Below are 22,584 nucleotides of genomic sequence, written 5' to 3' on the forward strand. Positions count from 1 at the left end.
GGCAAGGAACTATCCAAAAACTGGGCGCCACCCGCTTAATCCATTTTCTTATTTTTGTTGCAGGCAGCTGGTGGTGTTTTTGCTGGGTGTAGGCAGCTTGCAGCTGTTTGTCCAAAGTAACTGGACAGGTCCTCCTGTTCAGATAGAACCACAGGATATTTTACCTGCAGCAATGATTGGGAACTTTGCAGAGGTAAGGTGACATTGTGTGCAAACCTGTAGCAGTTATTGTTCATCCATTTAAGTTTACCATAATTAGAATTAGAACATTACAGCGCAGTACAGGCCCTTCGGCCCTCGATGTTGCGCCGACCTGTGAAACCATCTGACCTACACTATTCCATTTTCATCCATATGTCTATCCAATGACCACTTAAATGCCCTTAAATTTGGCGAGTCTACTACTGTTGCAGGCAGGACGTTCCACGCCCCTACTACTTTCTGAGTAAAGAAACTACCTCTGACATCTGTCCTATATCTCTCACCCCTCAACTTAAAGCTATGTCCCCTCGTGTTTGCCATCACCATCCGAGGAAAAAGACTCTCACTATCCACCCTATCTAACCCTCTGATTATCTTATATGTCTCTATTAAGTCACCTCTCCTCCTCCTTCTCTCCAACGAAAACGACCTCAAGTCCCTCAGCCTTTCCTCGTAAGACCTTCCCTCCATACCAGGCAACATCCTAGTAAATCTCCTCTGCACCCTTTCCATAGCTTCCACATCCTTCCTATAATGCGGTGACCAGAACAGCACGCAATACTCCAGGTGCGGTCTCACCAGAGTTTTGTACAGCTGCAGCATGACCTCATGGCTCCGAAACTTGATCCCCCTACTAATAAAAGCTAACACACCATATGCCTTCTTAACAGCCCTATTAACCTGGGTAGCAACCTTCAGGGATTTATGCACCTGGACACCAAGATCTCTCTGTTCATCTACACTACCAAGAATCTTCCCATTAGCCCAGTACTCTGCATTCCTGTTACTCCTTCCAAAGTGAATCACCTCGCACTTTTCCGCATTAAACTCCATTTGCCATCTCTCAGCCCAGCTCTGCAGCCTATCTATGTCCCTCTGTACCCTACAACATCCTTCGGCACCATCCACAACTCCACCGACCTTAGTGTCATCCGCAAATTTACTAACCCACCCTTCTACACCCTCTTCCAGGTCATTTATAAAAATGACAAACAGCAGTGGCCCCAAAACAGATCCTTGCGGTACACCACTAGTAACTAAACTCCAGGATGAACATTTGCCATCAACCACCACCCTCTGTCTTCTTTCAGCTAGCCAATTTCTGATCCAAAGCTCTAAATCACCTTCAACCCCATACTTCCGTATTTTCTGCAATAGCCTACCATGGGGAACCTTATCAAACGCCTTACTGAAATCCATATACACCACATCCACTGCTTTACCCTCACCCACCTGTTTGGTCACCTTCTCGAAAAACTCAATAAGGTTTATGAGGCACGACCTACCCGTCACAAAACCGTGCTGACTATCGATAATGAACTTATTCTTTTCAAGATGATTATAAATCCTGTCTCTTATAACCTTTTCCAACATTTTACCCACAACCGAAGTAAGGCTCACAGGTCTATAATTACCAGGGCTGTCTCTACTCCCCTTCTTGAACAAGGGGACAACATTTGCTATCCTCCAGTCTTCCGGCACTATTCCTGTCGACAATGACGACATAAAGATCAAGGACAAAGGCTCTGCAATCTCCTCCCTAGCTTCCCAGAGAATCCTAGGATAAATCCCATCTGGCCCAGGGGACTTATCTATTTTCACACTTTCCAAAATTGATAACACCTCCTCCTTGTGAACCTCAATCCCATCTCGCCTAGTAGCCTGAATCTCAGTATTCTCCTCGACAACATTTTCTTTCTCTACTGTAAATACTGACGCAAGATATTCATTTAACACTTCCCCTATCTCCTCTGATTCCACACACAACTTCCCACTACTATCCTTGATTGGCCCTAATCTAACTCTAGTCATTCTTTTATTCCTGATATACCTATAGAAAGCCTTAGGGTTTTCCCTGATCCTATCTGCCAATGACTTCTCGTGTCCTCTCCTTGCTCTTCTTAGCTCTCCCTTTAGATCCTTCCTGGCTAGCTTGTAACTCTCAAGCACCCTAACTGAGCCTTCACGTCTCATCCTAACATAAGCCTTCTTCCTTTTGACAAGCGCTTCAACTTCTTTAGTAAACCACGGCTCCCTCGCTCGACAACTTCCTCCCTGCCTCACAGGTACATACTTATCAAGGACACGCAGTAGCTGCTCCTTGAATAAGCTCCACATTTCGATTGTTCCCATCCCCTGCAGTTTCCTTCCCCATCCTACGCATCCTAAATCTTGCCTAATCGCATCATAATTTCCTTTCCCCCAGCTATAATTTTTGCCCTGCGGTATATACCTGTCCCTGCCCATCGCTAAGGTAAACCTAACTGAATTGTGATCACTATCACCAAAGTGCTCACCTACATCTAAATCTAACACCTGGCCGGGTTCATTACCCAGTACCAAATCCAATGTGGCATCACCCCTGGTTGGCCTGTCTACATACTGTGTCAGAAAACCCTCCTGCACACACTGGACAAAAACTGACCCATCTAAAGTACTCGAACTATAGTATTTCCAGTCGATATTTGGAAAGTTAAAGTCCCCCATAACAACTACCCTGTTACTCTCGCCCCTGTCGAGAATCATCTTCGCTATCCTTTCCTCTACATCTCTGGAACTATTTGGAGGTCTATAAAAGACTCCCAACAGGGTGACCTCACCTCTCCTGTTTCTAACCTCGGCCCATACTACCTCAGTAGACGAGTCCTGAAACGTCCTTTCTGTCGCTGTAATACTCTCCTTGATTAACAATGCCACACCCCCCCCTCTTTTACCATCTTCTCTGTTCTTACTGAAACATCTAAATCCCGGAACCTGCAACATCCATTCCTGCCCCTGCTCTACCCATGTCTCCAAAATGGCCACTACATCGAGATCCCAGGTACCAACCCATGCTGCAAGCTCACCCACCTTATTCCGGATGCTCCTGGCGTTGAAGTAGACACACTTTAAACCAGGTTCTTGCTTGCCAGTGCCCTCTTGCGTCCTTGTAACCTTATCCCTGACCTCATTACTCTCAACATCCTGTACACTGGCACTACATTTTAGGTTCCCTGGTGTAGGTTATTTTTTGTTATTTTTGTTATTTTTTGCTGCCAAATCCCTGTGTCATGACTTCTGCAGAAGTTCTTTAGGAGTTCTGTGACATGAGACCGGGGGGTGCTGCATCTTTTTCCTCATTCTACCTTTTCATCCTACCTGTGGGTGCTGGTGTTACCGGGGGGGCGGTGGGGGTTGGTTAGCGTTAGAAAAGTCAAGGATGAGAAACTGCCTCATTGAATCTGATTGTATTTTGAATTAACAATGCTATTTTTGCCTCAGTTTCTTACCTAGTAGATAGTTCTAAATGCGTTACATTTTTTGAGAAAAGGCATTTCCTTGCTATCTATTCCAAATTACTTTTTCCTAAATTTGGGTTTTTTAAAAATTGGGAAAGGGGAAAGCATGAAAACAGTGGATTTATTTGGCCTCCACTGGCACCAAAGATTGTAGATGCGAATATGCAGCAACATGGCTATATATTGGATTGTGAAATATAATTTCGGTCCATGTAACCAACCCCAGAGTTCACAAACAGAGCATACTAGATCCCATAGCTATCTTGATTACACTACTTCTCGCCATGCTTTCTGTAAGGACTCAATTCTATTCTCTCAGTTTCTTCATCTCTATTACATCTATTCTGATGATGCCACTTTCCATACCACTGCTTTAGATATATCTTTTTTCCTCAACTGAAGATTCACCCCCACTGTGGTTGACAGGGCCCCTGATCGCGTTTGTTCCATTTCCCACACTTTTGTTCTTACCTCTTCCCTCCCTCCCAGAACCATGATAGGGTTCCCCTTGACCTCACCTTCCACCCTGCCAGCCTTCACGTTCAATGGATCTTTCTTTTTTTTTGGGCCTCCTTATCTCGAGAGACAATGGATACGCGCCTGGAGGTGGTCAGTGGTTTGTGAAGCAGCGCCTGGAGTGGCTATAAAGGCCAATTCTGGAGTGACAGGCTCTTCCACAGGTGCTGCAGAGAAATTTGTTTGTTGGGGCTGTTGCACAGTTGGCTCTCCCCTTGCGCCTCTGTCTTTTTTCCTGCCAACTACTAAGTCTCTTCGACTCGCCACAATTTAGCCCTGTCTTTATGGCTGCCCGCCAGCTCTGGCGAATGCTGGCAACTGACTCCCACGACTTGTGATCAATGTCACACGATTTCATGTCGCGTTTGCAGACGTCTTTATAACGGAGACATGGACGGCCGGTGGGTCTGATACCAGTGGCGAGCTCGCTGTACAATGTGTCTTTGGGGATCCTGCCATCTTCCATGCGGCTCACATGGCCAAGCCATCTCAAGCGCCGCTGACTCAGTAGTGTGTATAAGCTGGGGATGTTGGCCGCTTCAAGGACTTCTGTGTTGGAGATATAGTCCTGCCACCTGATGCCAAGTATTCTCCGAAGGCAGCGAAGATGGAATGAATTGAGACGTCGCTCTTGGCTGGCATACGTTGTCCAGGCCTCGCTGCCGTAGAGCAAGGTACTGAGGACACAGGCCTGATACACTCGGACTTTTGTGTTCCGTGTCAGTGCGCCATTTTCCCACACTCTCTTGGCCAGTCTGAACATAGCAGTGGAAGCCTTACCCATGCGCTTGTTGATTTCTGCATCTAGAGACAGGTTACTGGTGATAGTTGAGCCTAGGTAGGTGAACTCTTGAACCACTTCCAGAGCGTGGTCGCCAATATTGATGGATGGAGCATTTCTGACATCCTGCCCCATGATGTTCGTTTTCTTGAGGCTGATGGTTAGGCCAAATTCATTGCAGGCAGACGCAAACCTGTCGATGAGACTCTGCAGGCATTCTTCAGTGTGAGATGTTAAAGCAGCATCGTCAGCAAAGAGGAGTTCTCTGATGAGGACTTTCCGTACTTTGGACTTCGCTCTTAGACGGGCAAGGTTGAACAACCTGCCCCCTGATCTTGTGTGGAGGAAAATTCCTTCTTCAGAGGATTTGAACGCATGTGAAAGCAGCAGGGAGAAGAAAATCCCAAAAAGTGTGGGTGCGAGAACACAGCCCTGTTTCACACCACTCAGGATAGGAAAGGGCTCTGATGAGGAGCCACCATGTTGAATTGTGCCTTTCATATTGTCATGGAATGAGGTGATGATACTTAGTAGCTTTGGTGGACATCCGATCTTTTCTAGTAGTCTGAAGAGACCACGTCTGCTGACGAGGTCAAAGGCTTTGGTGAGATCAATGAAAGCAATGTAGAGGGGCATCTGTTGTTCACGGCATTTCTCCTGTATCTGACGAAGGGAGAACAGCATGTCAATAGTCGATCTCTCTGCACGAAAGCCACACTGTGCCTCAGGGTAGACGCGCTCGGCCAGCTTCTGGAGCCTGTTCAGAGCGACTCGAGCAAAGACTTTCCCCACTATGCTGAGCAGGGAGATTCCACGGTAGTTGTTGCAGTCACCGCGGTCACCTTTGTTTTTATAGAGGGTGATGATGTTGGCATCGCGCATGTCCTGGGGTACTGCTCCCTCGTCCCAGCACAGGCATAGCAGTTCATGTAGTGCTGAGAGTATAGCAGGCTTGGCACTCTTGATTATTTCAGGGGTAATGCTGTCCTTCCCAGGGGCTTTTCCGCTGGCTAGGGAATCAATGGCATCACTGAGTTCCGATTTGGTTGGCTGTATGTCCAGCTCATCCATGACTGGTAGAGGCTGGGCTGCATTGAGGGCAGTCTCAGTGACAGCATTCTCCCTGGAGTACAGTTCTAGGTAGTGCTCAACCCAGCGGTCCATCTGTTTGCGTTGGTCAGTGATTATGTCCCCCGATTTAGATTTGAGGGGGATGATCTTCTTGATGGTTGGCCCAAGAGCTCTCTTCATGCCATCATACATTCCTCTGATGTTTCCGGTGTCTGAGGCCAGCTGAATATGACTGCATAGGTGTTGCCAGTAGTCGTTTGCGCAACGCCTAGCTGTTCTTTGTGCAGTACTTCTGGCTGCTTTAAGTGCTGCGGATGTTAAATCGCTGGGGGCTTTCTTGTAGTTCAAAAGTGCAATGCGCTTAGCGGCTATGACAGGTTCCAGCTCTTCATTATGAGATTGAAACCAGTCTGCATTTCTCTTCGCACTTTTGCCGTAGGTGGTCAAAGCTGACTCATAGATGGCGTCTCTGATGTGGGCCCACTTGGTCTCAGCATCCCCTGTGGGAGTGTTTTGAAGGGCTGTTACAAGTGAATTTAGAAATTTTTGTAACAGCTGTGGGTGAGAAATTCTGCTCGTGTTGATGCGCGGGTGGCCCTTCTGCTTGGAATGATGCAACTTCTTTGGTCTGAGTCTAACCTTGCTGCACACCAGGGAGTGGTCGGTGTCGCAGTCCGCACTGTGGAAGCTGCGTGTGATTTGAACACTGTTTAAGGCGGCTCGCCTTGTGACAATGAGGTCTAGCTGGTGCCAACGACGTGATCTTGGGTGCCTCCATGAAACCTGGTGACAGGGTTTAGTGTGAAAGAACGAGTTGGTGATGCAGAGGTTATGATAGGTACACAACTCAAGCAGTCTCTGCCCGTTCTCATTCATCCTTCCAACGCCATAGCGCCCAAGGCAGGAGGGCCATGAGTCATGGTCGGCCCCAACCCTGGCATTAAAGTCCCCCAGCAGGAATAGGTGTTCGGTGTTGGGGATGCTGCTAATGATGTTATGGAGTTGTTCATAGAACTGGTCTTTAGCTTCAGGTGCGGAGCAGAGTGTTGGAGCATAGATGCTGAGTAGGTGTACTGGACCAGAGGTGGTGAGCAGTCGGATGGACAGTATGCGTTCCGAGCCATTTGAGGGAGGCTCTATCATGCTGAGCAAGGAGTTTCTGATGGCGAAGCCCACTCCATGCTGTCTTGGTTCTTCAGGATCCCTGCCCTGCCAGAAGAAGGTGTAGTCTTGCTCTGCTAGAGAGCCACTCGCGGGGAGGCGAGTCTCCTGAAGTGCTGCAATGTCCACATTGAGTCTACTGAGCTCGTTGTTAATGATGGCGGTCTTCCGAGAATCGTTGATTTGTGTAAGGTCTTCCGACAGGCCAGGACACATAGTTCTGACGTTCCAGCTTGCAAAGCGAAGGGCTGGTACCTTCTTTCCTTTTTTCATGTTGTTTGGTGCGGTGTATCAGTCCACCTTTCGGGCAATGACCCTGAGCTCCAAGCACCCATTGAAGCAGGCAGACTGTGGCGGGACAGAACCTTATTGACTGGGGGCTGCCCGGTTTGAGGCGGGCGGTAGCTGTCCAGTGAGGTGCAATGACCTCTCCCACCGACAAAGGCAACCCGTGGCGCCCAGTTTCTACGCCAATTTATCTGGACTTATAACCCGTAACTGCTGCCTTCCGTGTTGTTTCAGTCGCTGTGAGGCAACTATGGAGTGACCTCTCCATGGCGCATGCCTGGGCAAATTTATGGAGGTTGAGAGTTGCCCAGTCGTCAAAACCCCCCTCTCGGCCTTTCTGGTGGGGTCCAAAGGAGTGCAGGACACGACGTTTGGCACCAGTATGGCTGCAGGAACTGCCGGAAACATGCCAAAGGTGACACATGACCGCCTACGGGGTTCCGCTCCGGATTTTCTGTTAGGGTTTACTCCCTTAGCCTTGGTCTCTCCCGAGACGCCCACAAGGCAGTGGGGTTGTTGGGGCCCCTACACAGGTGTAGGATGGTGCCGGTGGGAGGAGGGGATGCAAGGGGGAGGGGTAGAGGGAGGGGGTGGGGGGGGGTGCAGGGGAAGGGGGTGCGGGGTGAAGATGGTGCGAGGGGGGGGCGGGCTGGGACGGGGTTGTGAGGGGGTGAGCTGAGAGGGTGGAGCAGGGAAGGGGACGGGGGTGGACACCTTCCACCCTGCCAGCCTTCACGTTCAATGGATCATCCTCTGCCATTTCTAACAAATCCAGTGTGATTCCACCACCAAACACATCCTTCCCCTCTCCTCCCCTTTCAGCACTCCCAAGGGACCGTTCCCTCTGCGACACCCTGGTCCTCTTTTCAATTGCACCCAACAACCCCTCCCTTCCTGTGCAAGTGCAAGAGATGCAACATCTGAGTTTCTACCTCTCTTCCCACTGTCCTGGGGCCCAAACACTCCTTCCAGGTGAAACAGCTTGTACTTATTTGAATTTATTATACTGTATTTGCTGCTCACGATACCATCTCTTCTACATTGGGGAGACCAAATGTGGATTGGGTGATCGCTTTGCAGATGATCTCTGTTCAGTCCATAAATGTGACCCTGAGCTTCACCTGACATTTTAATTCTCTGCCCTGCTCCCACGCTGACCTCTCTGTCCTTGGCTGCCTCTACTGTTCCAATGAAGCTCAATATAAGCTCTAGGAACAGCATCTCCTCTTTTGATTAGGTATTTTATAGCCTTCTAGACTCAAAGTTGAGTTCAACAATTTCAGATCATAACCTGTACTCCAATTTTTTTGGACCATCAGCTGGTGTTAATGATTCTACTATTACCATTTACACCTCTTCTAGACCCATCTTTTGTTTCTTGTCCCTTTTGCCTTGCACCATCGTCCCTTTTGTCATTTAATCCCTCCTGCCCTTTATCCTTTCACAGATCTTCCCTTTTATTCTATCCTCCTCTCCCCATTCCTTGCCTCTGTACTTAAAACCTATTACAAATCTAGCTTATTCCAGTCCTGATGAAAGCTCATCGGCCTGAAACGTTAACTCTGTTTGCCTTTCAGCAGATGCTGCCTGACCTGTTGAGTATTTCCAGCATTTTCTGTTTTTATTTTAGATATCCAGCATGTGCTGTATTTTGCTTTTATACCAGACCCGCTCAATTGATTTCCTCACCAAATGCCTGTCCATATCCCTGTGAAGTTACTGCTGTTATCAGCATCGATCACCTCCCTGCGAAATCTGTTCCAGACATTCACTCCTAGACACAACCCACTGTGACAACATCTCTGTCCTTTGTAACAAGTAGCTTTAAAATTTTTTTCCAGAAATGCCAATGACATGAATATTTTCCTATTTGTTTATAAAGAACTAACAATATTTTGTGTTCACTCCCCTGTCACTATGTCCTTTGGTATGTTCAATATTGTGTGTTTTGGTAAAAGATGACAACAGTTTGCAAGACTAGAATCTTTCTTTGCTGTCACAGTCTGTCATTAAGTAGCTGAAACCATCATCATATGGTTTCAACATGGGACTCAGATTGCAGAACACTGAAAGATTAAAGAGTCCAGTCTATCTTAGACTCATTCAATCCAAAACGACAATAAATAACCACTGCCTGGATTGTATTGAAATACAGCAGGGCATTTTGTTTTGCTGCTGGAGGCTGCAAACTGTTGTGTAAAAAGCCTATTCTGAATATAAATTTAAAATGAAAAACAGATACTTGTTAAAACTCCAGGCCTACAAAGTAGAAATTTAAATGAATTAAAAAAAAACACTTCTTGCTCTATGAACCACTTTGAGTGGAATTTGCAAAAGATTGGGCGGGGCATGGGTGTGAATTGTTAAAATTTTGTGTTCTCGGCAAAAGATTTTTATGGCTTTGTATTTTATGCACATGCTTTATGATTAATTTATCATTGTACATATGTAATAAATTATTTAAGTACAGTTGCATGAGCGCTGGTTGTATCTCTCCAGTTTCCATCCATCAGGTGAGAGCCTCGGCAATGAATGTTAGGAGGCTATGCGACTTTGCGGGCTCCACATTTGTCCTGTTCCTGTCCTCCCTCAATACCACATGCACATGATTTGCAACAGAGATTAGTGGATAATGGATCAGACATAGAAATTCTAGCAGAGTTATTTCCCATCCCCCAATTCCCAGCTTGGTGTCACTGGAACTAATTGTAGTGCCCCCAATTCTCTCAAGCTATCTCAGTACAGATCAGAATTGGATCTGGAATCTCTCTGATCCATGTATCCCAATAACCACAGCAAGCATTACTTGTCCCCATTGAGCCACTGGAGTTTGTAGAAGGGAGTTTAAATCCAGATTTAACCGGGACTATAATAAAAGCAAAATACTGCAGATGCTGGAAATCTGAAATAAAAACAAGAAATGCTGGAAATACTCAGCAAGTCTGGCAGCATCCGTGGAGAGAGAAGCAGAGTAACTGGGACTATAACTGGTAACTGAACATGTCTGGTGTATGTTGTTTACATTGTCTCAGAATTCTATGGATCACCAAAATCCAGGATTTTGTCCAGCTGCTCATAAATAAGGACAAAGTTGTTTTTGATGTTTTTCTCACTGATCGTTCTGAAATAGGAGGTCATGACATTACATATTTTGTATAGGACCTCAAAGACCATGGCCGTGTTAACATTCTGCTTGGTGATGGCAGCTAGCCAGATGTTGGATTGCTTAACATTGAAGAAACTGGTACTTGCAATATTAGTGAGTGACATTGATGTGGAAGGCATCAACTGCATTGCGTCCATTGTCATCCCCGTAGACTTGGGAGATGAGAACCTTGTGGTTGTAAATGAAAAAGCCTCCAATTATGATAGAACCCTTGGTTAATCCTCCCTTCCCATGTTGATTAAAAGACTCACTGCTTTTGGCTACTCCTCACAAAATGTCTGCCACCACTGTCCTGAGACTGGAGCACTGAAAATATTCATTACCAAACAAGGAATCAAAAGTCAGACCAAGGAAAAATAGTCACAGATTATGAGCCAGGTAACTGTACAGATCTGATGGAAACATGAAGGGATCAAGTACTGTCAAAATGAGCTTTTCCAGGATGTTCTGCAGAGTGTCAACCTATTAGTGTCACCTCAGGCTACGTAACAGGTGTAGGCTTCACAGTGAGCAACTGGCTGACACAGTCAATTGAACCACTGGTAGCAACTTTGGAGCGTCTCATCTCCTGCAGCTATCATCTGATGGAGTCACAGACGACATCATATGCATCTACGCACCGACTCTGTATGCCAGCATCTCAGATAAAGAGCATTTCTGTGACTCCCTAGATGACGTTCTGAGGAACATCCCAAATGGCGGGAGGCTATTCATTCTGGATGACTTCAACGCATGTGTTGGGGCAACGTGCAACAATTGACATTTGGTGGGTAAGATCAACGATAACAGACAATGCCTTCTTGAGCTTTGTGCTCCAAATGAACTCTGCATCATTAACACTTCCTTCCGGGGCAGACATCGTCACCAGATATCATGGCGTCACCCAAAGTCTGGACATTGGCACCAACTAGACCGAGTCGTTACGAGGAGGCGCAATCTGCCCAGTGTCCTTCATACCCGCAACTTACACAGCGCAGATTGTGACACTGACCGCTCTCTTATCAGCAGAGTGAAGGTGCACCCCTGAAAGTTCCACAGCTCCAAACACGGCAGCCCACCACGTATCAACATCCCTTGCACAAGCAATGATGCCGAATACTAGCACGGCGCACTGTTGCTAGAACGCTTGCTACCTGCCAAAGCCTTAACCGAAAGCACCAATGCTGTCATCGATGAAGCTTGGAAGTCACTAAGCTTAATCATCTATGAAGCAGCAGACCTGCAATGAGGGCTGGTTTGAGACCTCCTCAGCTGAGACAATATCTGTCATTGATGCAAAAAACAAAGCCTAAATGATGCACAACATAAACCCAAAAGCTAAGAGGCTGCACGACCTGAAAATAGCCAAGAAAGCAGTGCAAAAGACAAGGAGATACTGCACAAACACTGGATCAACTTATGTCAAGAAATCCAAACTGCATGTGACAAAAGAAATTTATGAGCTATGCACGAAGGGATCAAGAGGGCGCTTGGCCCTGCCATAACCAAAGTTACTTCCCTGAAGTCAGCAGATGGTGAAGTACTCACCGACAGAAGTAAACAGATGTCCTGCTGGGCTGAACACTACTGTGAGCTGGCCTGCTGTGTTGAACATCTTCCAGACCGCGCTTGATGCTCTCCTGCAACTTCCTGTCATGGATGAGTTAGATGAAGAACCCTCATCACTGGAGCACGAGAAGCCCATAGACCACATAGCGAACAGAAGGGCACCCGGCAAGGGCAGAATCCCAGCCGACCTGTTCAAGCACGGAAAGTCCCATCTATTGCCACAGCTTTACGACCTTCTCTGTTGGAAAGTAGGCTCTGTTCCACAGGAGATGCGTGATGCCAAAATCATCTCACTATACAAAAACAAAGGGAGCAGAGGAGACTGAAACAACTACAGGGGCATTTCACTTCTTAGCCTCACAGATAAGGCCTTTGCTAGGGTTCTACTTAAAAGACTCCATTTACTTGCAGACCGAGTGTACCAAGAAGCACAGTGTGGTTTCTGTGACAGCAGATCTACCATGGACATGATCTTCTCCTTACGCCAGTTACAAGAGAAGTGTAGGGAATAGAGTATATCCCTTTTACCTTACTTTCATAGATCTCACTAAGGCATTCAACATCATCAGCAGAGCAGGGCTGCATAAGATTTTGGGGAAAATTGGCTGTCCACCAAAGCTCCTCAGTCTCATCTGCTCCTTCCATGACAACATGCACTTGACTTACAGTATGATGGCTTGACCTCCGACAGTCTCGGAGTGAAGAATGGAGTGAAACAAGGTTGTGTCCTAGCCCTCACTCTGTTTGGCATTTTCTTTTCCATGCTGCTGACCTTCACCTTCCCTGTAGATATGGAAGGAGTCTACTTACACACTAGGTCAGATGGCAAACTCTACAATCTATCAAGGCTGAAAGCGAAGACAAAAACACCACATCCTGATCAGAGAACTTCTCTACGCTGATGACGCTGCGCTAGTCACATGGAATCTCGGCTACAAAGACTCATGGACCATCTTTCCCATGCCTGTAACTTGTTCTCCTTGACTATAAGCATCAGGAAACCATGGTCATGGGACAAGGTGTTGCAGCTCCACCCCTGATCACACTAAATAACACCCCACTGGAAGTGGTTAGCAAATTCTGCTACCTTGGGTCCACGGTGACAGACAACCTGTCCTTTGATGCAGAGCTTGATACATGCATAGGGAAAGCAGCCAGCGCCTTTGGCTGACTCATGAAAAGTGCCTGGAATAACACCAAGCGGACCCTTAGGACCAAGCTGATGGTTTATAAGGATCTTGCTGTATGGCGGTGAAACATGGGTGATTTACAGCTTCCAGGAAAAGAAGCTCAATAATTTCCATCTTTGCTGTCTGCGGTGCATTATGAGTATATCCTGGCAGGACAAAATCACAAATGTGGCAGTCCTCTCAATAATAGCGTGGAATTTACTGCCTTTATATCATTTTTAATAAAATGTTTGGTACATTCTTTTCCTACTCCACTTGCCGTGAAGGTGTTTCCCATTGGCTGGAGTATGGATCCATGCATGTATCCTGCCTAAGTGACCGTTGTTTATGGGCAAAGGTAGGCATGCTCTTTGACAAAAGAGGGCATCACCGTGAAGCTTGATCTGTACGTATCTAATGTCCACAAACATCCACCTGAGTTGCCCCCTCCCTAAACCAAGGTTGCTGAGACCGATTGCCAGGGCCCGCCACTGAGATCATCCGGCTCAGGACTTGCGAGCAGAACTGGAATCGGAGCTACTCACTGGATTAATTTGTAGAGCAAGCAGGGTGGCTGGACTCTTTGTCCGGACACTCTAGAATTAACCAAGTGGCGGTTTGTTGGTGGGGTTGATGCTACCCTGTGAAAGTATAAAGATTGATGTGTTTGTATGCACACTTGCTATAGTCTTGCTGTTCAGATTTTTCACAGTGGTTTGCTCTTGATGGAGCTGTTGGTTGGGTGGCAAGGTGGAAATCCTTGCACTTATCTTTTCTGTAAAAACTCTTTTTTGGGGTGAGCACATGGTTCATTGGCATAGAGATTTGCACAAGAACTACCAACTAAGGGAGGCTTTATGGATACCCATAACTTTCAAGTGAGGGGGGAGGGTAGCCAAAGAAAGAGCATTTGAATCATATATATTGTGCTTTATTATAGCCTCAAAGCTTGCGAGCCACTCTGTTGAGCAGTTTGGTTTTGGACGGAGAATCAATTTATAGCCTGCTCTCTAACCCCATCCTTCTGATGTTGGCCAGAACAATCCTGGTGAACTGCAGGAGTAAGCTGAATCTTTTCCAGGTAGGGATACATCTCTATGTTTTGAGTTGTAATTTGATGTTTGATTCACAAAAATGGAAGGATTGTTTTGATTCATTTTGATTTTTATAAAATATGATGGTGTTCCTGTTCCAACAGTTTTAGTTTCTTTGTCTTTAATGCCGCGGTTTATTTTTCCAACACGCTGTTAATTATGTTTGATATTTCGAAAAATTGTGCCTTTGAGCCTTTTGACTGGTATATATGCAATTCAACAGAGAGGCAAGTGGGGAGGCGGGGGTAGGGTCAATGGAGGTGGTAGTGAGTGTCATCAGAGTATGTGTCGAATGTGACCATCTCTACAGATAATGTCACTAAGAGCAGCATATTAATGAGGAGTGGCTAAAGGCCAAGGGTAGATCCTTTGGGGTCTCCAGCGATAGAGGGATGTAGTGAATATTTTGGCAGGAGCTCACCTCAGGGTTGAATAGGATGCTAAGGTTGCCATGAGTCTGCTTTGGCCTGACACCATGAGATGGGGTGTAGAGAGGGTGAAAAGGATGAGGAGGATACTTTTGCATTCACAGAGGATGTCATGGTGACTTTGATTAGGGCTGTTTCAGTGCTGTGACGGATGGAAACCTGATTGGAGAGATTCAGACGTGGAGTTGCTTGAAAGATGGGCAGTGTTGGGAGGTGCCAACACTTTTTTTATTCTTTCATGGAATATGGGCGTCGCTGGCAAGGCCGGCATTTGATACCCATCCCCAATTGCCCTTGAGGGTGGTGGTGAGCTGCCTTATTGAACTGCTGCAGTCTGTCTGGTGCAGGTACGCCCACAGTGCTGTTAGGAGGGAGTTCCAGGATTTTTGACCCAGCAACAAGAATGGCGATATAGTTCCAGGTCAGGATGATGTGTGACTTGGAGGGGAACTTGCAGGTGGTGGTGTTCCCATGCGTCTGCTGTCCTTGTTCTTCTAGATGGTAGAGGTCGGGCATTTGGAAGGTGCTGTCGAAGGAGGCGTGGTGAGTTGCTGCAGTGCATCTTGTATATGGTACACACTGCTGCCACTGTGTTGGTGGAAGGAGTGAATGACTAAAGTGATAGATGGAGTGCCAATCAAGCGGGCTGCTTTGTCCTGGATGGTGTTGAGATTCCTGAGTGGTGTTGGAGCAGCACTCGTCTAGGCAAGTGGAGAGTATTCCATCGCACTCCTGACTTGTGCCTTGTTGATGGTGGTCAGGCTTTGGGAAGTCAGGAGGTGAGTTACTCACTGCAGAATTCCTAGCCTCTGATCTGCTCTTATAGCCACAGTATTTATGTAACTGCTGCAGTTCAGTTTCTGGTCAATGGTAACCCCCAAGATGTTGACAGTAGGGGATTCAACGATGGTGATGCTGTTGAACGTTGTGGGGAGATGGTTAGATTCTCTCTCATTGGAGATCGTAATTTCCTGGCACTTGTGTGGTGCAAATGTTCACAAACTTTGGAGAGGAAAGGGGGTTGGGGCAGAAATTTGCAAGGACTGGGTTGAAGGTGGTTCCTTGGGGATGGGGCTGATATTTTAAAAAGAGACCAGATAGTACCTGAGAAGAGAGAACCGAAATTGGGTGATGAGCAGTGCAGTGCGAATGGGCCCAAGAGAGCTGAGGATGGGTCTCGTGGACAAGCTGAGCTTGGAGAGGGCATAGGGAAGCTAGGAGAGAAACGTAATGATGTGGGTTGAGGATTGTGTAGGGCAGGAAGGATTCCTAGGGAAAGTTTAGTTTGGACAAAAGGAAATGGGGATGTTCCAGAAGCTACCGGGATGTGAACTGCACGAATAAGGTTGCATTTATTGCCCATCCCCAGTTGCTTTGAGAAGGTGGTATCAACCACATAATGAGGGAGTGAAATCACTTGTGGTCAGACCAGGTAGGGGTGGCAATTTTGACATGAATTGCCATATTTATCATTCAGCTTCGCAGTTAACAATGGTCAGATTTGAAACCATAACCTCTGGGTTGTTTGACCAATACTGTAACAGCTACACAAATGTATCCTTCATTGTACCAATGACATTGCCGATCCACATTGGGACACATGACCAGCACAACATTAGAGACCCCAAATGAACATGGCAACTAAATTATTGTTCTGTGAGACTTTGTAGACTTAAAAAAAATTATTTGTCATCCATCGTTGCTTTTTCTCGAAATACCACCTCTATCCATAGGGTCAGTGCACAAACTGAATGCAGTGCGATGCTGCTGTTTGGAAGGGTGGATTCGTCCAACCTCTGTGAGGAGGACTGTTGGATTTGCTCATTTCTTCCTCTGGGTGATGTGGGTGAGACCAGGAGTTCATTGTGTGTTTTTGCTGGGGTTGGGGACGGGGGAGGGGGTGTGGGGGGAGAGAGTGGTGAGGGAGGAGGGGTCACAGGCACAAAGCCTGAGTTTACTCCTCAGTAGTGCAGCCTAAATGGTCAAATACATACAATTAGTGGAGTGATTACAAAGCAGAAATCTAATACCATTTTCAGTGCTGTCTGAAACTCTTTATCTGATTACAGTGAAATGAGTCCCCCCCCAAGTTGTCTGTTGACCCCCTCTTCCCCCCCCCAGATATCTGTTCTTTGGGGATTGTGTTTGAAAGATTATATCAAAGCGGCGAGGACTGTTTAATCTAAGCTCTAAGAATTTTTTTGTGCTATATGATGTGCGACCAGCAGGGGGTATGCTTGTTTCACCTGGTGCCATGTTGCAGAGCATGTGCTCGCTGTGCTTTTACATTTCTATATGTGCTGCCACCTAGTGCAAAGATGCCTCTGCCAGCGATGTATATTATACCTTTTGAAAGAAGCTCATTTTCTCATTCCTTGATCTTTTTTAAAAGATTTTTAAAAACTCCATGTCATAAAACGTATTGAAAAGACTCTTCCGAAACAAAATTAACATAAAAGCAGGAATCTATATTTTATTAGATGGTTTGAAAAAAACATTTTTTTCTTAAATGCTGTTATTTTTAACACTATTAATCACAGCTCTCTCCTCCCCGTAGCAATGTGTATGCAGGCTATCCCATGGCTTGGCAGAGGCAGCTCCCTGCTTCATCAAAATTAAAATTTTTATGACACTTCTCCCAAAAAAGTAAAAGTATGTGGCACAGTGGTTTAAACACTGTCCTTTCACCTCTGGGACACGGATTTAAATCCAGTCCAGGATGATAGGATGAATGAGCCCTCTGTCTGCAGCTGTAGGAGTTTGAGGTAAAATGAGTTGGAGTAGTCTCATTCACCCATCACCCCTCTGCTCGCTGACAAACATTGGCTCCTGGTCCTCCAACGCCTCAGTTTTAAAATTCTCATCCTTTTGTTCAAATCCTTATATGGCCTTACCTCCTCCCTATTTTGTAACCTCCTTTATCCCTTCAAACCTTTGAGATCTTTGCGCTCCTTCAGTTCTAACCCCCGAGCATCCACAATTTTAATCACTCCACCATTGGCAGCCCTGCCTTCAGCTGCCTAGATCCTAAGCCCTGGAATTCCCTTCCTAAACCTCTCCTCCTCTGTACCTCCTTAAAGGTATTCCTTAAAATCTACCTCTTTGACCAAGCTTTTGGTCACTTGTTCTAATATGTGGCTCAGTGTCACATTTTGTTTGATAACGTTCCTGTGAAATGTTTTACTGCATTAAAGGAGCCATATAGATGCAGGTTGTTGTTGTCTGGGCCATGGTCCTATGGTAAATAAAGTGTCCCCGATCCAGCAATCTCATTCAGAGAAGCCTCGGAATGGCTAGTGTTGGAAATGAAAATATGCCACGTTGGTGCAATTAACAGTGCTTCTCCAAGGCTGGGGCTGAGGCACATTGAGTGCAGAATAGAGGAAGATTTACTCTGATCCTGACTCTCTTCTACATATGACCTGGGCCCTCTGGATGCCTGAAGTGAGGGGGATTTCATTCCTGCAGTACAAATTGTAGATGGGAAATATGTCAATCTCTACTGTCAGGCTGGATTTTACAGTATAAATTAATTTTATATAATACAATCAAATATCTCAAAGTGCTGCTGCCAACTAATGAGCTGCATGGGCTTCAAAACAACATATGCATGCTGATCTGTTAATATAATGAAATGACCTAAGTTGCTTCAAGGGGTGGGTGTGGTTGAAAGGGACAGCAAGCAGTAGAATAGTTAGTGGATGTGACTGAAAGCTCAGTTGAAGAGGTAGATTTTAATTGTTGAAGGTGCAAGAAATGGTTTAAGTTGAGCATTGCAGGTGTGGGACCAAGGCAGCTGCAAGTTTTGCAACACTTCGGTGGGCAGGGAGAAAGGTGGAAAAGAAACCAGAATAGGAACAACAGAGGGTGCACTGACATGCAGAGCTTCAGTAGGTTGCAATAGTAAGGAAGTGCAGGTTTTTGGAAGAACTTAATTGAGGACAGGGATTTTGAATTTGATGCATTGGGGAATAGGGAGACAGTGGAGGTTAATAAAGTCAAGGGGGATAGGGTGATGGGACTTAAAGCAGAATAGAATGGGAGTTGTTTAGTTCTGGATGTGTAGTTAATGCTGAGTGGAGCTTGGAAGGCTGGTGAGAAGAGTATTGGAGTGGTCGATTCTGGAGGTGATGAAGAAAGGAATCAGGGTTTCAGCGACAATTGTTGGTGATCTGGGCTATGTTGCAGAGGTGCAAATGACATTAGCAACTATAACTCCCACAAGCAGCAATGTGATAATGACCAGATAATTTTTTTTGTGATGTTGATTGAGGGATAAATATTGGCTCTGCTCTTCAAAATTGTGCCATGGGATCTTGACACCCACCTGACAGGGCACATAGGGCCTCATCTGATCTCAGATCTCTCATCTGAAAGACAGCACCTCCAATACTTTTCTCACCAGCCTTCAAAATAGTAAAGATGTCCAAAGGCACTTCACAAGAACGTATATCAGACAAAGTTTGGCACTAAGCCACATAAGGAGACATTGGGACAGGTGACCAAAAGTTTGGTCAAAGGGGTAAGTTTTAAGGAGCAACTTAAAGAAGGGGAGAGAGAAGGATGGAGAATTTAGGGAGGGAATTACAGAGCTTAGGGCCTAGGCAGCTGGATGGTGGAGTGCTGAAAATTTGGGGATGTGCAAGAGGCCAGAATTGGAGTGGTGCAGTGATCTCGGGGTGGGTTGTAGGGCTGGAGGAGGTTGTTCCAGTGATAGTGCTGAGGCCATGGGCATTTGGAACAAAGGATCATAGACCCGAATTGTTATCCTAACCTTTTCCTCCTTGCCGCAGAAACTGCTGATCTGCTGTGTTTCTGCACATTTTGTTTTATTTCAGATTTCCAGCATCTATAGCATTTTTCTTGTGGTTTTACCAAGATGGATGGTTGGGCGAAATAGTCTGTTTCCATGTTGTAATTTCTATGTAATTCCAATATAACTTCCTTTGTAGAGAGAGAGAAAAAACATCTTTCTTTCTCTCTTTGCAGATGTTGCCCTGGTGGACAATGCGGTGTGTAAACATTCAGCAGCAGTTATTGGCAGAGCGCTCCCCTCAACTCTTCACCATCACTCAAGGCTGTATTGACGAAGGTACAACTTCTCCAGAGTCTTTCAAAAATCATCTGTAAGGAATGGGAAAAGAAAATTAATTTCAAAATGCTTGTCTCTTTATTTTGTTAAACTGAAGGTAACTTAAATTTCAATATAACCGAATGACCCCCTTTCAGGAATTGCAAGGTGAATATAGGCAAATGTAGTGCTGTGTCAGTAGAAGACAAGGGCCCAATTAAAATACTAAATTTTTGCTAAAGTTTGATATTCACATGTAATTGCTATCATATAACTTTCAGAAATTTGGTATTATAATATACAAACGTGGAACAGTTCAAAGTGCAACATTCTTTGAATGAAGTAGAAAATGATGAAGTTACAGTTTTACCTTTAAAACTAGGATTCAGTGCCTCAATTTCTTTGTATAAGACCTCTGAAAACACCATCAAAAATATATAATTGTATGCATTGCCATCTTTGTACATTCATATATATATATATATATATATGTATAAAAATACAAGCCTGTAATTCGTGTCTCATCAAATATTTAAAAAAAAATTTTTTGAAAATGCAATACAAGTTAGCTGAATAAAATAATTGGTGCAAAAGATGGCAGCAACAGTGATTGGATATGGGGTGTGAACAAAAACTGCAGAACGCATCAATTCTTTTATATGATCTAAAAATTGTTATTTAGTTGATTGTGTAGACCAAGCCAGTTGTTTTTATAAATTACATGTACAAGTTTCCGACATGATGCATGACACTGTTGCTATCATCTACTCAGTAATTAATACTGAGCAAGATAGCGACAACATGCAAAAAGACATTAATAAACTTGCAGACGTGCACTAACGGCAAATGAATTTCAATATAGATATGAGTGAGGTGGTTCATTTTGGTAGGAGGAAATAGGCTACAAAATAAGAGTCTAAATGAGGTAGAGGAGCAAAGGGATCTCAGAGAACACATTCAAAAATCATTAAAAGTAGCAATGAAAGTTAATGAGGCCATAATAAGTGCAGACAAGGCACTGGGGTTCATTTCTAGAGGGTTAGAATTGAAAAGGAGGGAAGTTATGTTAAACTTGTGTCGACTACTGTGAACAGTTCTGGTATTACAATGAGGATCTAAAGGCATCGGAGAACATGTGAAAAAACAACTATCAAGGATGATACCATAACTGAGAGGCTGTAACTACTGGGAAAGACTGAAAGACAAAGTTCTTTTTTTTTTTATTCATTCATGGGATGTGGGTGACGCTGGCCAGGCCAGCATTTATTACCCATCCCTAATTGCCCTTGAGAAGGTGGTGGTGAGCTGCCTTCTTGAACCGCTGCAGTCCATTTGGGGTAGGTATACCCACAGTGCTGTTAGGAAGGGAGTTCCAGGGCTTTGACCCAGCGACAGTGAAGAAACGGCGATATAGTTCCAAGTCAGGATGGTGTGTGACTTGGAGGGGAACTTGCAGGTGGTGGTGTTCCCATGTATTTGCTGCCCTTGTCCTTCGAGGTGGTAGAGGTCGCGGGTTTGGATGGAGCTGTCTAAGGAGCCTTGGTGCATTGCTGCAGTGCATCTTGTAGATGGTACACACTGCTGCCACTGTGCGTCGGTGGTGGAGGGAGTGAATGTTTGTAGATGGGGTGCCAATCAAGCGGGCTGCTTTGTCCTGGATGGTGTCGAGCTTCTTGAGTGTTGTTGAAGCTACACCCATCCAGACAAGTGGAGAGTATTCCATCACACTCCTGACTTGTGCCTTGTAGATTGTGGACAGGCTTTGGGGAGTCAGGAGGTGAGTTACTCACTGCAGGATTCCTAGCCTCTGACCTGCTCTTGTAGCCACGGTATTTATATGGCTACTCCAGTTCAGTTTCTGTTCAATGGTAGCCCCTAGGATGTTGATAGTGGGGGATTCAGCGATGGTAATGCCATTGAACGTTAAGGGGAGATGGTTAGATTCTCTCTTGTTGGAGATGGTCGTTGCCTGGCACTTGTGTGGCGCGAATATTACTTGCCACTTATCAGCCCCAAGCCTGGATATTGTCCAGGTCTTGCTGCATTTCTACACGGACTGCTTCAGTATCTGAGGAGTCACGAATGGTGCTGAACCTTGTGCAATCATCAGCGAACATCCCCACTTCTGACCTTATGATTGAAGGAAGGTCATTGATGAAGCAGCTGAAGATGGTTGGGCCTAGGACACTACCCTGAGGAACTCCTGCAGTGATGTCCTGGAGCTCAGATGATTGACCTCCAACAACCACAACCATCTTCCTTTGCGCTCGGTATGACTCCAGCCAGCGGAGGGTTTTCCCCCTGACTCCTATTGACCTCAGTTTTGCTAGGGCTCCTTGATGCCATACTCGGTCAAATGCTGCCTTGATGTCAAGGGCAGTCACTCTCACCTCACCTCTTGTATTCAGCCCTTTTGTCCATGTTTGAACCAAGGCTGTAATGAGGTCAGGAGCTGAGTGGCCCTGGTGGAGCCCAAACTGAGCGTCACTGAGCAGTTTATTGCTAAGCAAGTGTCGATTGATGGCACTGTTGATGACACCTTCCATCACTTTACTGATGATAGAGAGTAGGCTGATGGGGCTGTAATTGGCCGGGTTGGATTTGTCCTGCTTTTTGTGTACAGGACATATCTGGGCAATTTTCCACATTGCAGGGTAGATGCCAGTGTTGTAGCTGTATTGGAACAGCTTGGCTAGGGGCGCGGCAAGTTCTGGAGCACAGGTCTTCAGTATTATTGCCGGAATATTGTCAGGGCCCATAGCTTTTGCAGTATCCAGTGCCTTCAGTCGTTTCTTGATATCACGCGGAGTGA

The 22,584-nt window shown here is 45.7% G+C and overlaps 1 protein-coding gene across 1 annotated transcript in view; it reads left to right on the forward strand.

The window, feature by feature from the left end:
• ttc27 (tetratricopeptide repeat domain 27) overlaps positions 1–22,584 on the forward strand; it is a 209,791-nt gene that overhangs the window by 13,638 nt on the left and 173,569 nt on the right. Inside the window, exons 3-5 of the mRNA XM_068045342.1 lie at positions 64–193; positions 14,120–14,260; positions 19,691–19,793. Of these exons, the coding sequence (XP_067901443.1) occupies positions 64–193; positions 14,120–14,260; positions 19,691–19,793 (374 nt within the window). The remainder of the gene's footprint in view (positions 1–63; positions 194–14,119; positions 14,261–19,690; positions 19,794–22,584) is intronic.

This window comes from Heterodontus francisci, chromosome 13 (genome assembly GCF_036365525.1).
Source record: "Heterodontus francisci isolate sHetFra1 chromosome 13, sHetFra1.hap1, whole genome shotgun sequence".
Lineage (NCBI taxonomy): Eukaryota > Metazoa > Chordata > Chondrichthyes > Heterodontiformes > Heterodontidae > Heterodontus > Heterodontus francisci.